This window comes from Callospermophilus lateralis, chromosome 7 (genome assembly GCF_048772815.1).
Source record: "Callospermophilus lateralis isolate mCalLat2 chromosome 7, mCalLat2.hap1, whole genome shotgun sequence".
Taxonomy (NCBI): Eukaryota; Metazoa; Chordata; class Mammalia; order Rodentia; family Sciuridae; genus Callospermophilus; species Callospermophilus lateralis.
This window is the reverse complement of record NC_135311.1, coordinates 133,174,440-133,190,658: the sequence shown is the minus strand read 5'-3', so window position 1 is coordinate 133,190,658 and position 16,219 is coordinate 133,174,440. Positions and strand designations below refer to the sequence as shown.

At 56.9% G+C, this 16,219-nt stretch overlaps 2 protein-coding genes across 2 annotated transcripts; one reads left to right on the top strand and one right to left on the bottom strand.

Annotated features, from left to right (window-relative positions):
- Positions 1-225: 225 nt before the first annotated feature.
- On the top strand, positions 226-2,453 carry Srarp (steroid receptor associated and regulated protein). Its single transcript, XM_076863329.2, has 2 exons — positions 226-333; positions 1,851-2,453. The coding sequence occupies exons 1-2, from the start codon at positions 264-266 to the stop codon at positions 2,285-2,287; spliced, it is 507 nt and encodes a 168-aa protein (XP_076719444.2). The 5' UTR covers positions 226-263; the 3' UTR covers positions 2,288-2,453.
- An 8,573-nt stretch (positions 2,454-11,026) lies between these two features.
- Hspb7 (heat shock protein family B (small) member 7) lies at positions 11,027-14,937 on the bottom strand. Its single transcript, XM_076863328.2, has 3 exons — positions 14,565-14,937; positions 13,973-14,106; positions 11,027-12,787 (listed from the first exon to the last, which is right to left on the bottom strand). Exons 1-3 carry the CDS (start codon positions 14,764-14,766, stop codon positions 12,608-12,610), a joined length of 516 nt encoding a protein of 171 aa, XP_076719443.2. The 5' UTR covers positions 14,767-14,937; the 3' UTR covers positions 11,027-12,607.
- Between the last annotated feature and the right edge of the window lie 1,282 nt (positions 14,938-16,219).

Here is a 16,219-nt window from a genome sequence, read left to right as displayed (position 1 = left end):
AAGTCAGGAAGCAGCTAGGGTTGGAAAAACATAGTGTCCGTTTCACAGGAAGCCTGTCCCCTGGACCTAACAACAACCGTGTTGACAGAGCCCTGCTGATCAAAGCAAGCCCCTAACTGCCCTGGGCCAGTTCCTGTGGCTCACTCAGCGGATCCGGTCCGGATCTGGTAAATATAAAAGATCTGGTCCCCGGAGTGGGGTGGCTACATCCTGCAAGAGGTAGCGAGGACTTCTGCTAGTCCCAGGCAGGCACTGTGAGTGGCATGGCTCCCTCAGAGGACTCCAGGGACTGCAGAACCAGCCTCAAAGACATCGGCCTAGAGACCAGCTCTGGTAAGAGGTGGCACAGGGCACCTTAGCCCTGGAGAAAGATCAGCCTCGGTAAAGGGGAGGTGGACAGGCCAGGTGGGGGTCTGATGACAGACACCCCACAGTGGAGTGGGGGGCTTCAAGTAGTGCCTGAATTGACCAGCTGACCAGAACATAAGCTTTCTTCTGAGTCCATGGCGTGGTGAAGAGTGCAGAATTAAGAGAACAGGCATGTTGTTTGGCTCACCTGAAAAGTTAGTTTTTTTAAGAGAACAGACTGTGGTTTTAGATAGACCAGCTCTGACCCTTGCTTTATCGATAATTGATTTTTTCGTTCATTCTTCTACCACCTAATAGGCTCTGAGCTAGGGAGAAGGTGGGGTACAACAGTTAGAGTAGGGATTGCCAGGTAGATGACGGGCATGGATAGGACTCTCTGAGGCCATGGACAAAAGTATGTGGGGAGAAGCCAGGTATGAGGGTGAATAGCTACAATCCCAGGGATTTGGGAGGCTGAGGCAAGAGGATCCCAAGTTAAAAGCCTGTCTCAGAAACTTAGCAAAACCCTGTCTCAAATTAAAAAGGGCTGTAGCTCATTGGTAGTGCACCCTCTGGCTTCAATCTCCAATTCCACAAATAAAATTAAATTTAAAGGGCTGGGGAGCTGGGCACAGTGGCGAATGCCTGTAATCCCAGCATCTAGGGAGGCTGAGTCAGGAGAGAGTTCAAAGCCAGCTTCAGCAAAAGGGAGGCACTAAGCAACTCAGTGAGACCCTGTCTCTAAATAAAATACAAAATAGGGCTGGGGATGTGGCTCAGGGTCAAGTGTCCCTGAGTTCAATCCCCAGTACCACAAATAAAATAACATTAAAAGGGCTGGGGTATAATAGCTCAGTGGAAGAATGTTTCCCTAGCATGCATGAACCCCTGGATTTAATTGCCAATATTACAAAAAAATGTTTAAAATAAGAAAAGATTATTTGGGGGGGGCAGTACGTGGAGCAGCACAGTATGCCCCAAGAACCACCAACACCCACATGAATTAAGCTTCAGTTTCCTCACCCCTAGGAGGTGGCCCCGGCCTTCCTCTTGATTGAGGACCCTGCTATTCTCAGTGTGCTCCATGGACCAACAGACTCAGCCTCTCTTGGGAGTCTGTTAGAAGAGCAGAATCTCAGCGCCCCCACCCCCACGAGCTGCACTCTAACAAGGTCCCTGGCAGTCCACGTGCACAGGAAAATGGAGGAGCCCCGATGTGCTGAACTTGGGGCACCAAGGTGGTGATGAAGACAGGGTCTCGGGCTGGGGGTGCAACAGAGCCATAGGGTGCTTTCCCAGTGTGTGCAAGGCCCCGGGTTCCACCCCCAGCACCACCAAAAACACGTAGAGTAAAAATAAATCCATGCTGACCCCATATTCTGAACCCCCAGATGTCCTGTCACGTGAGTCACTTAAGCCCTACGGAACAGATGAAAGAATGCATTGGGAGACCTCGTCCCTGGCTGTGCCAACACCAACCTTGGTCTTTTCCTTCCTTCTAGGTGGGAAGCGGGCCCGCTGTCCCAAGGCCATCCCTACAGCTCATGTGACTTTCGTTATTGACTGTGTCCATGGGAAACAGCTCTCCCTAGTAGCTCCCCCAGTGCTGCCCCAAGTCCCCAGCCCCAGCCAGGGACCTGTCACTCTGCCAATGAAGACCTATATTGTGTTCTGTGGGGAAAACCAGCCCCAATCAGCTTTGGACATCCCCTTGGGTGGGGGGTGCCTTGCCCAGGCCAAGGATGCCCTGCCACCCCACCCACCCTGCAGAGGGGCTGTGGACCCTGCTTCCCTCCCAGACAGCCCACCCTGCCCCCAGGGGGCTCCGAAAGCCAAGGTGAGGCCCCTGAAGACTGGGCCTACAAGGTCTTCAACCTGGGGGACAGTCAAGGGCTCCCTCAAAGCCCTCTCTTCCTGTGTCTGTGGGCAGCCGGATTAACGTGAAGGGCCGGGCTGTGGGAGGAGGGGTTGGGATGCCAGGTTCCAATGCTCAAGGGCTGTGACTCCCAGGCCAGCCTCCCGTTCCCTGGGCCCACTAAAGGACAAAAGAACCAGCCAACTGGTGCACGCCTGCCTCCTCCATCCTTCCTGTCCCTGCCAACCTTTCAACAGAGGCCGACCAGGACCCCCCTGCGGGGAAAGAGATTCATCGTTCACCCAGCAGATACTAGAGGAGCATCTTCTACGTGCTGGCCCTGGGCAAGGCCCGGGACATCGTTCTGGTTTTCACAAAGCTTCTAGTCTTGGGGCAGGGGGCGGGAAGAAGGGTGAAACAAGCAAGCCAATAAATAAAGAAGACGATTTTGAACCGTGATGAGTGCTAGGCAGGAACTGGAGCGAGCCGCTGGGCCAGGCATGGCTGGGGGACAGCTTTCCTGATATGGTGCTTGGGAGAGGCCTGGTCAAGCAGGTGACACTTAAAGGACCATTGGAAAAATGGGAAGGAGCCAGCTTGTGGGAATCCACCCTCTCCAGGGCACCTGCTGCATCTAGACACTGCAGAGGCCGGTGCCCCTGCGTGACAGTCAGGGTCGGCATGTGGCTGCGGCCATCTTGGCTCAGAGGCAGGCCTGGAGGTGGCTGGGACGGCCGTTGGAGGGTGGGGCAGGGGGTTGGGAGGCTCAGGGAAGTGGCCACGGGAAACTAACCCAGAAGGCAGCCTGGTGAGGGGGGATGTGACCACGGAAAATAGGGGGACCCGGCTTCCCAGAAGGGGTGGAGGTGCTCAGAAATGAAATGGGCAGCACGGTTGAACAAATGGAGAGATGGCTTATTGATGCTGCCCTCTAGGGATACAGGAAACGAGGGAGCAAGGGAGCATGGTCCTCACAGGCCAGTCAGGTTCCAGGGCAAGGCGGGCTCACTGATGGCTTAAGCGCCTGGGTACAAACGGCCGAATGTTCATTTATTTATTCAGTGACAATTTAACTAGGGCTTGTGCAAACCCTGACAATTAACAGGTATTGACTGGGAATTGACATCCTCACAATGCAGGTCTAAGGGAGCACTGTTTTGTGCCCATTTCACTGGTTTGGAACCCAGGCCCAGAGAGGTTGAGGACTCCCACGGGCTGGTACAGTTGAGTTTAATCTGGTGCCCGAGTTCTCATTCCTAACAGTGGGCCTCCTTTGGGAAGGACCTGACCTCTAGGCAGAGGGACCCTGAGAGGCTACACATAACTCTACTGTAGCAGCCTGCAGCCCAGTGGGCAAGAAAAGAAGGGATGCAGTTACCAGTTCCCAAAGGCTATGACAGCACGTGCGGGGTACCATGGCACATGCCTGTAATCCCAGTCACTCGGGAGGCTGAGGCAGGAGGACTGCAAGTTCAGGACCAGCCTCGGAAACTTAGTAGAACCCTGCCCCAAAGTAGAGTATGAAGCTCTGTGGTAAAGCTCCCTTCTTTCAATCCCCAGTAACATAGTAATAACAATAACAATAATAACTATTATGGTTTAGATATGAGGTGTCCCCCAAAAGCTCATGGGTGAGACAATGCAAGAAAGCTTAGAGGTGAAACAATCAGGTTATGAGAGCTTTAACCTAATCAGTGCATTAATCCCCTGATGAGGTTAACTGGGTGGTGGCTGTAGGCAGGTAGGTGTGGCTGCAGGAGGTGGGTCCCTGGGGGCACACCTTTGGGGTATATAGTTTTTCCTTGTTTTTTTTTTTTGTAAAAAGAATTTTTTATATTTTTATTTTTTATTAGTTCTTGGCGGACACAACATCTTTGTTGTATGTGGTGCTGAGGATCGAACCCGGGCCGCACGCATGCCAGGTGAGCGCGCTACCGCTTGAGCCACATCCCCAGCCCTATTTTTTCCTTGTTGAGTAGAGCTCAACAAGGTGCCAGGTCCTGGTGCCACGTCCACCACACCCTTCTGCCAAGTTCTTCCTCACCTCGGGCCCAGAGCAATGGAACTGGCTGTCTACAGTCAGTGACCTCTGAGACTGTGAGCCCGGAATAAACTTTTCCTCCTCTAAAATTATTCTTTTTAGGTCTTTTGGTCACAGCAGTGAAAAAGCTGACTCAAACAATAAAAATGAATAAAATAAAATTTTGAAACATAAGTTTAACAGCAAGGACACAGAGGAAGGTGACCAGTTCACTCTGGGGACAGGGGGTCAGGGAGGGCATCCTGCAGGAAGTGACAGCTAAACAGATCTGACTAGAGATTGGGTACACAATGGGAGGGGACCCACGGGGCTTTAGGCAGGAGGATCAGGTCCACTCAGTCTGACCATTCATTGATTCATTCACCAAGTATTTATTAGTCACCACTCTAGGCCAGGATCTGGGCTAGACCCTGGAATGGATCAATGAAGAAGACAGACAAAGCCCAGCGTGAAGGAGCTTGCCCTCTGGTTGGGGACATAAGCTATGCACATCTACAGAGCAGAGATCAAATCAGAGATCAAAGAGATTAGAAGCCTTCAGATCTTATTCTGGAATGGGGCACAGGAAATTGGGAGCAGACAGTCCCAGGCCCAGCCTCACCTTTGAAAAGAATGTGGACAGAATGTTGGAAACCCTGGAGGCTGAGCAAAGGGGAGCCACTGGCGGGAAGGTGACAGTTATAATCTGGATGACGGGCTGGCAATGGAACTCAGTGGAAGAGCACTTACTTAGCATGCATGGGGCCTTGGGTTCGATCCCAGCAGTGTAAAAATATTAAGAGTAACCTGGGTACATATGTCCATTAGGAAAGCTGATAAAGCTCCCTGCCCTCCTTCTACCTTGAGGTCAGCCAAAGTCAAGGCATTGGAAGAAAGGGTGGTCTGTGGCTGCACATCTACAACCCACCAGCAGGTGTCGCTCTATCCTCAGACAGGAGGGCACTGAGCTTCTGGAAGCATCTGAAAACAGGTGGGTCTGTTTTCAGAAGTCACCGCCCCTTTCATCCTGAATAATAAGTGTTCATTCTGTGCCAGGCATAGTGACATTTCAGAATTTAGTAGTGGGGGTCTGGTGAAGATTCACAGGGACCATTCATTTATCACTTGCTCAGTAAAAGTGGCTGTCACTGTTCCTATTGTCCAGATATTTTTATTCTATTATTTACTTCTTTTGGTACCAGGGATTAAACCCAGGGGCTTTTAACCACTGAGTCACATCCCCAGCCCTTTTCTTTACTTTTATTTTGAGGGTCTTTCTAAGTTGCTTAGGGCCTCACTCAGTTGCTGAAGCTGACTTTGAATTTGTGATCCTCCTGCCTCAGCCTCCGAGCTGCTGAGATGACAGGTGTGTGCCACCACACCCGGCTTAATTCATTTTTTTCCCCTTATAGTACTGAGGATTGAACTCAGTAGTGCCAACCTCTGGGCTACTTCCCAGCCCCTATTATTTCTTTTTTTATTTTGAGACAAGGCCTCCCTGCGCTGCCCAGGCTGACCTTGAACTTGCCATGCTCCTGCTCAGCCTCTCTCAGATTACAGGCGTGCCTACAGGCGTGCCTACAGGCGCGACAGTTCTTAGGTACCGCATGCAACACCAGTTGACTTCACCAGCTCCAGTCTCGGGAGTGGGTATGATTTTCATTGCCATTTACAGATGAGGAAATGGAGGCACAGAGAAGTTCAATACTCTGCTCATGGTCACTAATCAGAAAGAGGGAGAGCCCAGGTCCAAGCCTGGCGTGGAAGCAGAGGGTGCTTTAGCGCTCAGTGCACCTTGATGAATGTGTAAGTGAGGAGGAGTGAACACTTCCCACGGACCCAGGGCAGGGCCTGGTGTGCACGGGAGCGTTTGGTGACTGAGTGGGTGACTGGCCCTCCACATGGTGGAGGAGCGAGCAGGAACATGGGGAAAACATGGGAAGACGATGGCTTCAGGAGGGCACCCGCATGTAGGAGACCCTGGGACACGTTGGGAGGTGGGGCATGTCCCGCTCCCTCTCCCACTGCAGCTCAGGTCAGGGGCCAGGCTGGTGTCAGGAGAGCCATCAGCATGGAGGTGGGTGACTACAGCCACTCAGAGAAGGTTTGGAGGAGGCCGCCAACAGGCCCAAGGTTAAGGGCGCGTAAGACAGTTTGGGCTGGGCTAGGGGCCTGTATGGCTCCGTGGCAAAGTGCTTGCCTAGCATGCAGGGCCCTGGGATCCACCCCAAGCACTGCCTAAATAAACAAATAAATTCTTTTTTTTTTTTTTTTGGAATAAGCAAAAAAAAAAAAAAAAAAAAAATCCCCGGGTGTCTCCAATGCTGTCTCATTCTCTGGGGGCCGAACTGCTTTACTTGCCTTTGAGCCATTTCACAACTCTGTGTATTGTAATAACACACAGGCATGCCGCTCAGGTGTGTCTACAGATAAACAGGTTCTGTCCTGCCCTGTGGATGGGGCCTGGGATCCACACCCCCACCACGGAAGAAGCTCATTCACTCCAATATTCCCCGATCTACAGCTCTGTCTGTCCTCGGATTCCCCCGGAACTGGTCACTACATCTTACTGGTTCCCTCCTTAACTGAGAGGCGAGTAAAACCTGTGTGTGTGTGTGTGTGTGTGAGAGAGAGAGAGAGAGAGGGGTGTGCTGGGGATGGAACATGGAACCCAGGGCCTTGCACACACCAGGCAAGCGGTCTACCCCTGAGCTCCACCCCAGACCGAGGCTGTAAAATCTTCAGTGACAATGTCAAGTGGAAAACCAGCCTGGGGTTTCCTCAAACAAGCACAGAGCTACCATATGACCCAGCAGCTCCACTCCCGGGCACACGCCCACGGACACAGGATGACACGCTCACACCCCGCACGTCAGCAATATGAATCACAAAAGCCTAGAGGTGAGAACAACCCAAGTAACCATTGACTGACGAATGGACAGACAAACCACAGTGTGTGTCCATATGGCATTCAAACAGAGGTGACTTGACCTTAGGTTTTTTCCCTACCAACTAAAGTTACAGGTGCTTACGGATTGACTCCATCGATCAATAAGTGGAAGACTTCACTGAACCAGGGGGGATCAAGTTTGGTGCTCTAGGTTGGCTGCCATGCCTCTCAGGACCCTGTCCCCAGCCCCTGGTATGTAGGTAGTCAAGCACCCTGCCTTCTCCTCTCAGTTCCCTGGGGCCAGCAGCCTGGCTCTGTGCCCTGCAGGGAGCACCCAGAGGACCCTCACCCCCTCCTGTAGCCTCTAGACTCCCACAGAAAGCCCCATGGCTTAGGACTGGTCCCTGATGGCTGGGGACAGAGGACACCTGGGGTCCAGGCTGAGGGCTGGCCTGGCTGTGCTGTGAACAGTACCCTCCCCAGAGCCCCTGGCTCGGCCACAGGCCAGCAGGTTCTAGCCCCTGCCCCTAAGGACCCTCTCTTGTTTGGGGCAGAGCCTGGAGCAGTGAGACTTTGTCTTGCCCAGAAAGCCACGGCCACCATCTCACAAAAGCTTGGCATTTCCTGAATTTACACTAAACCCCAGCTGGCTGGCTCCTCAGAGCCGCCCTGGGAGGGCACTGTGCCCACCTTGGAGATGCCAGAGGAGCAGGCCTCCCAGGGCTTCCCTTCCATCGCTGTCCCAAGAGGAGCAGGGGCTTTAAGTTCCAGTCTCGATGAAACTGTCCCCAGGGTCAGTGGGGATAGTGGGACCAAATCTAAACGAGACCACAGCAGCTGAGCCTTCCTGGTCCTCAGAGTGTGGCGCAGGTGAGTAGCCGTCACCTACTGTGTACCAAGCACTTCACACATTGACTCACCAAATGCACAAGCAACCCTGGCAGCAGAGACCATCTGTGCCACTTTACGGAAAGCCCACTGAATCCCAGGGGTTAAGTTACCTGCTCGAAATCGCGGGGCTCAGAAGGAGCAGGGTCTAGATCCGCTCCCAGGTGGTCTGGCTCCAGGGTCTTTGACTGACCCCCTCCCCTCTTTACTGAGGCTTGTTTGCTTATATTTTAGTCCAATAAACATTGACTTTGTTCCTTTTCCATCCAGACTTTGGAGCAAGAGGGCAGAATAAGCCCTGTCCAGCCTGGGGAACAGTATCCAGGACTGACTGGGAGCAGGCGGAGGGAGGGGGCATCCACGGAGGGTGGGGCCCTGAGATCTTCATTTCACCTCCACCATACCTTGCTGTGTGACCCTGGGAAAGGCCTAGCCTCTCTGAGCCTAGGGCGCCCCATCATATCATGAGTTTTGGCTGGCTCCCTGAGAGGTGTCCCTGGCCAACCAAGCGGGAGGTGAGGCTCTGCCCGCCGTCCCCGAGGGCACACACGACTTTCATACCAGTGGGATCCTTTTGAAGACAGGTTTGGGAAGAAGACCGGAATCAGTCAGGCCTGAGGCTCCTTGGGCTTGGTGTCTGGGCTGGTGTCTCTGAAGGGCTTTCTGGGGGAAGAGGGCTTGGACCTTCAAAAGGGGAACATCTTCTGTCTTCTTGCTACAGGGCTGGGACCTTCTGTGAAGCTGAGGCAGCACAGAGTGTTGAGAGCCACGGTTTAGTGGGAATGATGCCTGGCATTTTTGCCAGAGGGACTAGTTGAAAGGTGACCCTGCTCCAGGATTGGGGCGGATCCTGCTGCCTCGGGCGCCCACTACTTTGGAGTTCCATGGAGTTCTCCCCAGAGAATGGGTGCCCAGAGCCCGGTGGAGGGGCTGTGTTCCGGGGAAGCGTGTGTGGAGTGCCCGTGAGAGTTCGGGGATAAAGAGTTGCTGTTTGAACCTACAAGGCTTTGTGGCGGCACGGTTATTTTGTGCCCAGCCAGACTGCGGCAACAGAGGCCCCCTTTCCAACCCCAGAAAGATTTCAGACATGTCACTCAGAGTCACGGGCATGAGTTTATTGGAAGGGATAAGAAAGAAGAACGGGACCTCTCGGAGGACAGAGCGGGTTCTCTCGGAGAGGAGGGGCAGGTGCCTCTCTGCGCCCACTGTCATGGGCTCCAGGGAGGTTTCCAGAGGGTCCTTCCCAGGTCCAGCTCTTGACTCTGGACTGACAGCAGGATGACATCAGACTTTCAAGTCCCCACTGTGCGTGACAACTCTGGGTCACTTTGGCCCATGCTGATTGGTTCTAATTGGAATCTGTTCTTACGGATTCTATGATTAGGAGGAATTACCTTTATCTCCCTGAGTTCTGGGCTCTGGTCTGTGAAAGGGTCACAGAGGTCCCCGCGGCAGGGTACCCTGTTGTTCTTGTCTCTGGGGCCTGCAGGTTGCCTTCAGAGAACAGGTAGTTTGCTGAGGAATGTGACCTACCTGTGCTCTTAAGCCAGACAGGGTGGCGGGTAAATTGCTTTTTAAAAGTGAAAGTGTGTGGGGTGGGGGTGGTCAGCACAGTGGCCCTAGTTTGTAGAATTATTCCCTAACCTCATGTTCCCACCACTCATGGTCCTCTATAACTCTCAGAGTCTGTGGCACCACCTGGCCTAGACTGTCCCACAGGTCACCAGGATAGATAGAGGGTTACATCTTTTCCACTTCCACGACAAGCCAGTGCCCTTTCCCTGAAAGAGCTGCGGGTGGGTGGTGGCGTCCACGGCTTCCTGTTTGGGTGGAAGTGGCCCTATGGGTGAATTGAGCTGGGCTGACCCAGCTGGATGACCTTGGGCCAGTTGCTTGACCTCTCTGAACCTCCATACCCTTCACGTAGGATTATAATTAGTACCCACCTTGCGGGACTGCTGTGGGGGTGAGCAGGGCGCCTGGCACACACTAGGCACTCAATGAATGGGCAGCTATAATTACTCCTGGGGCGGGGGCAGCCGGCCTATGTTTAGCCTGGGAAGGGTGGGGGCGCCGCAGACAAAGCGGCCCTGCGGGCGCCCAGGGGGAGGAGCCGAGGAAAGATGGGCGGCGCCCCCACGTCCCCGCCTGAGCCTGCGGCAGGGTCACCTTGGCTGGAGCGCCGGCCAAGGGCTCCCTGAGACCGGACCAGCCCTGTCCCCCAGCGGCCGATCGCCACTGCGATCCCACCGGGAAGTCGCCCCCTTTTCCAGCCCGAGAGAGCCGCCAGGCTGGCGTCGCGGCGCCCAGGCGAACTTGACCTTGGGGGGGGGGGGCGAAAACGCAAAGCCAGTTGGGTCAGTCCCCATCCCCCAGCCCCGCGCGGATGAATGTTGGGTCTGCAAATAGCCCAGTGGAATCAGTGAGTCACGGAGGCTGGAAATACCGCACCCCTTCTCCCCTCCAGTCCTCTGACCGCAGCCTGGTACTCCGATTTCAGTAGTGCCTGGGGGTGTGCAGGGTGGGGGTTCCTCCAGAGAGCCCCCCCCCCAGGCTTCCTGAACTAGTCAGCACCCCACCCTGTCCCCAGGTTCCAGCCGGCTGAGCTCTGGAGCTGTGTGACCTTGGGCTAGTCACTCAGTCACTCTGGACCTCAGAGCTTCCATCTGGTAGAAGGGCTTCAAAAGTCAGGGGATCTTGTGCAGCCTGCCCAGTCGTGTGTCCCTTGCACCTGTGACAGTTTGGGGCGTAGTTCTTGGTACATAGTCACAAACAATAAATGTCTCTTGCAATAATGAATGAATCTAAAGGGGGGGGCGTAGGCAGCTGGGGGACAGGGAATACAGGACTTTCATTGAAATAATCCTGGGGTTTCTGCAGGTGGGTTTGGGGAGCCAAGGGAGGCTGGGGGCACCCACATTTCCCTGAGAGCTGAAACTTTAAATTGTCTGTTTATCCTGGGTTCCCTTGCCTGGCTGCTTCCTGCCCAACCCCAGGTTTGAGAATCTCAGGCTGTGGCCCTACAGCAGACTGCGACACTGTGTTTATTGTGTGTGCAGATTACAGCGCCCGGACCCTCCCATGGCCTCCACCCCCGATTCCCCCCAGGATCCCAGAATGGCTCTCTACAGCGTGAGGGCGGGACTGGGGGGCTCCACCTGACCTGGGGCCCCCAAAGACTGAGCCATCACCCCCCTCACCTTTCTGTATGTGGGAGACTGAGTCAGGGTCTTGGGGGTGGCTGAGATTCACCAGGGTCAAAGTTGATGGGGTCCCTACCCTGGCTCAGGGACCAGGAGGGACCTGGAAGGAAGATCTTCCTGTGATTCCTTCCCCAACTGGATGGAAGGAGACCGAGGCGGGGGCAGCCAGCAGCTGAGATGTCCTGGGTTCAGATCCAACCTTCAGCGACAAAGCCCGACACTCAACAGCTCAGAGCCAGGGCTTTCCCATTGATGAAAATGGAAACACTAACACTAAGTCTGATTTTTTTTTCTTTTTTTTTTTTTGTTGGTACTGGGGATTGACCCCAGGAGATCTCCACCACTGAACCACATTTCGGCCCTTTTTATTTTCATTTTTGAGACAGAGTCTTGCTAAATTGCCCAGGCTGGCCTCCAACTTCCGATTTTTCGGCCTCAGCCTCCTGAGTTGCTGGGATTACCAGTTTCTGCCGCAGTTCCCAGGCTCGAGCTGATTTTATACGCTCTGAATCCAGCCCCCACCAAGGTTAATGCCCAGTATTTGAAGGACAGTGATGAGACGTGTGCATGTGTGCGCTACACACACCAACCTCTAGATTCCTAGATTAAGGAGAGGGAGGGCTGCAAGAGGCCATCCCCGCTCTCACTCCCACCCTGGGGTCCTGTCTGCTGTAGCAACAGCCTCATTTGGGCCCAGCCTCACCTGGAGGCAGCAGCAGGTAGGGGCAGCAGGAGTTTCACACTGTTTACCACCAACCAGCTGTATTGGAAAAACCCATCTGTGCACAGACACAGAGTGCCCAGCCCTGGCACAGCTGGCTGGCTGGGGCACAGGGCAGCGGGCAGCCTGCCATCTGGTTTGGGGCTTGGAGGGCAGCAGAGGGAGGTTTCCGGGATGGCCGACTCTTGGCCTCTGTGGGCCCTCCTGCAGTTCCATCCAGGTGACCACCTCTGTCTGGCCTTCCCTGTTCTGCCCGCTTGGCCAGGGCAGTTCCCATCCTTAGACCCTGCCCCTGCCTTGCAGAGACTCCACAGATCAAAGGATTTGTCTGCCTGTCTGTCCTGCAGATGATGCGCCCAGAAGCCCTGCCTGTCCCCATCCTGGTTTCCCAAAATAGGTTCTTTGGGACCTCCCTGCCCCTCCCAACCCCTGTATTCTGAATTAAGTAAAGGAGACCATATCTGGAATCTGGGGTCCATGGGTGGGCCAAGGAGGTCCCTGGCCTGCCTGGGCAGAGGGGAGGGCCCTGGTTGGAAGGGATGGCCCGCCTGGGGCCTGGGGCTGCGGGGGGCTGTGATGTCCTGCGGGCCGTCGTGGAGGGACAGGGAGACTTGTCTGGCAGGCAAGGGGAGGTGGGCTGGGAGGGGCTGGGAGGGGCTGGGAGGGCGGGTGGGGGAGGCCCTCAGATTTTGATCTCCGTCCGGAAGGTCTGCTGGACGTGCTCTGTGTGCGGGTGACGCCGCGCCCGGATGGTGAGGCTGCCATCCTCCCGCAGGGCTGAAGTCACCGAGGTCGGGTCCACATCCTCCGGCAGCTGGCACTTGTGAGCAAAGGTGTTCATGACGGTGCCATCTGCCGCCAGCTGGGGAGAGTGACAGGTCAGGGCAGGCTGCCCCTCCGCCCTGTCCTTTCATCTCAAGCCACAAGCCCTCCTCCCTACTCTGATCCCAGCCGGGCTCCGAGTGCTGAGGGTTCTGCTGTCACATGTGGAGGGGCAGCAGGGCGGCCAGGGCGGCCACGGCCATGGGCTCTGCAGGGACGGGTGCAGAGGTGCATGGAAGGACTCCAGTGGTCCCAAGGGGGGAAGAGGGGCTTGGTGCCCGGGTGACCGCAGCGAGGGTGAGCCTCCGTGACAGACATTAGGACTCTGGGGCTCCTTAGCAGTGCCCTCTTGGATACCCAGACACCCTGGGTCCGCCCACCAGGACCAGGCCACCGCCCTCCCCCAGAGCTCAGCCAGCACATAGTGTCCAGAGGAGTCTGGCCGGCTGAGTCACCGTCAGGGTGACAGGGCTGGCACGTGCTGCCCCTGGCCCTGGTCCTCAGCACCGGTGGCCGGGGTTCTCGGGACCAGCTCCCTGTGTACAGGGGAGGAGGCCGCTGGGGACGGTGAATCCTGTGCAGATCTCTGACAGGCAACTGGCCACAGTGGTCTGGGGCTGCTTCCTTGCAGGCTCGGCCCCGCCCCTCTCTGGGGTGAAGGCCCCAGTGTCTCCTGGGAGCTCAGACTCAGGGACCCTAGTGACCCAGTGACCCTGAGCCTGTGGGTGGAGGAATGTGTGGTCTGGAGTGTGTGACCCTGAACTGCAGGGCCTCTGCCGGGTCTCGGGCCCAGCTGGGGGCCCCAAGGTGAGGCCTGGGCCTCTGGCTCTGGGTGGAAGAGGGATGGAGGTGTGGTAGTGGGGACACCCCGCCCTCTGTTGCCAGAACTGCAGTCCTCATGCCACCATTCCATCCATCTCCTGTCACATCCTTGTGACTCACCCCCTGGCGTCCCCTCAGTCTACATCCCCCCCTCCCGCCCACCCCTAGGCCACTCAGCTGCCCCGGCTCCTGAAGGCTGAATCTGGCAGCTTTCCGAGGGTGGGAGGACCCCTGATCCAGGAGCTGCAGGGACAAGATCTCCAGTGTGCCCTGGGCGAGTTGGGTGGGCAGGGGACACTGGCAAGGGTCTGAGGTCTCAGGATGGGAGGTGGGAGTAGGGGACACCGAGGGCAGGACTAGGCAGGGGGTGCAGAAGGGAGGTGCAGGGGGAGGCCAGGCTCACCTTCTCGGCCCGCACCTCGATGTGGTTGTTGGAGGTGGTGACGATGATGTCTTCGGGGGAGAAGTCCCTCACATCCACTGCAAACTCATAGGCGTCTCCCAGGGTCTTGATGTTGCCGGCCCCCCCGGGGCGGGCTGTGGGGAGGGCAGCTGTGAGCTGGGCATGGGCAGGGGTCGTGTCCAGAACCTGCCCTCTGTCCTCCTCTGGGGAAGCAGGTGGCTGTCCCAGGTGACCGCCCCTCCATGGTGCTTGGGGGGCCCCTCCTCGCCGTCCTAGCCCAGCTTCTGTGGCGGGCCGGCCTCCCTCCAGACAGTGTGTGCGCGTGCACTTGAGTGACACAGTCTGCGGCAGCCCCACCCAGTCCAGGAGGCTCGGGCTGCCTGCCACATCTCTGTCCCCTCCAGCCCTCCAGGGTCCCAGCCAGAGCCTTGTCACAGGTGCATGGTCACCGAAGCCATATCTCACCCCAGGGCCACCACTGCTCCTTGGAGGCCCACCTGTTTTCAGGACCACCTCTGTCCTGGCAGGTGGCAGCCACCGTGGGAGTCCCCAACCTGAGCACCTCCCCGCCACCAGAGCCCCCAGCACTTGCCTGGGAAGGCCAGGGGCTCCGAGTGGGGTCGCATGAAGCTGCCAAAATCCTCAGAAAACATGCTCAAGGCCTTCTCCATGGGGGGGTCCTGGGCTGGGAGGGCCCGGGAGGCCGAGGAGGAGGAAGATGAGGAGGAGGAGGAGGAGGAGGAGGAGGAGTGGAAGCTTCTCTCCGCTCTGAAGGAGGAGGTTCGGTGGCTCATCCACGGGCGACACCGGCCCTGTCCAGGCGGCCAGGGGAAGACAGGAGAAGGATGTGGCGCAGGCCTCCAGGGGAGCGTGCCTGGCCCGGACTGCCAGCGCTTTATAAGGCCCGACGGTCGCTGGGCTCGGGGCCAGCCCCCTTGTCTACCAGCTAAATTTAGGCCTCTCCACGGCCCAGAGGGGGCTGGAAGTCTTCTCCGGAGAATCGGCGCTGCTGACAGCCGGACGCACGCAGGCCGCGGGCTGAGCTCACCCTGGCATTCCAGGCCTCGCTCCAGCCAGGGCCTCCGCGCCCACAGGGCAGGGGTGGGCCCTGGGCCCTGGGCACGGAGTCCTGTGCTGCCCCAGGACCGTGTGCGTTTGGTGATTCCCCCAGCAGCTTGGGGACTCTCTAGGGACTGTGCTTCCCCCATCAAACCCCTTGAGGTCCTCAGATGCACGCGGCTCTGTTTACAGCCCGGCTTAGGCTGAGACAGCCCTGGGGGCGGGTAGAGTGTGGGCTATGATCCTGCCACTCCCACGGGAATGGGGCCTGGATTCCATGTCCCTCACCCCCTTCTCGGAACATTTAGGGACCCAGAGAGGAGAAAGCTGTCAGCGCCAGGCAGAGCTGGGGGTGGGCCCACAAGGGGGTGGGGGGTGGGGCAGATAATTTGGAAACTGTCCCTAAAGATCCAGGAGGTCAAGTTCCCAGCAACTGCCAGCCTGACCTCCAGCTCAGGAGATCCCGGGCGGCAGTCGGAGGATCTGAGTTGACGAGAATTCTGGATGCAGTATTCCAGTCCTGCCTTCTGGGCTCAGAGCCCCACTGTGGGCTCTCCAGTAGGCCCCCTTGGCCCCCACAGCTCACAAGGAGGAGAAATGTGCCCATTTTAAAGACTGAGAAATGGAACCTCAGAGCAAGGGTCGGGAACCCGGAGGTGTCAGATCCAGACCCTTCCTGAACATGCGCTTATGGCAACAGGCTGGACCCGAAGCCCTGAGAAGCCCCGTCTGTCCACCCCCTGCTCAGAGAGCTACGACTGAGGGGCTGGGCCAGGAGGTGGAAGCCAGGGGAAGGCCCTTCTGGGTGGCCTGCTCTGTCCAGGAGCGGTCAGGGACCTCCACTCTCCTCTCTAACCCCTCCCTCCCCCATGGAGGCCTCTGAGTGCTCCAGTCCACCCAGAGCCCCGTCCAGGTGCCCATGACACCGGTCCCTGTCCCTGTGCCATGGCCTTCCTTGATCTAAGACTTCTGTGCAGCATCCCCCCCCACATCTGCCAGGGCATCTCCCGGGCAGGGTTCTCTGGTCTCCCTGTGGACAGGGGGTCCCTGCAGAGGGATGGCCTCTCCTCTGGGCTCCCATGAAGCCCAGCCTGGAGCTTCGCCTTCGGGAACTCCTGCCATCACTGGGGCTACTGGTGTGTGACACAGGGGCAGGCAGGGCACAGGGGCCAGGGTGGCACTGCAGCA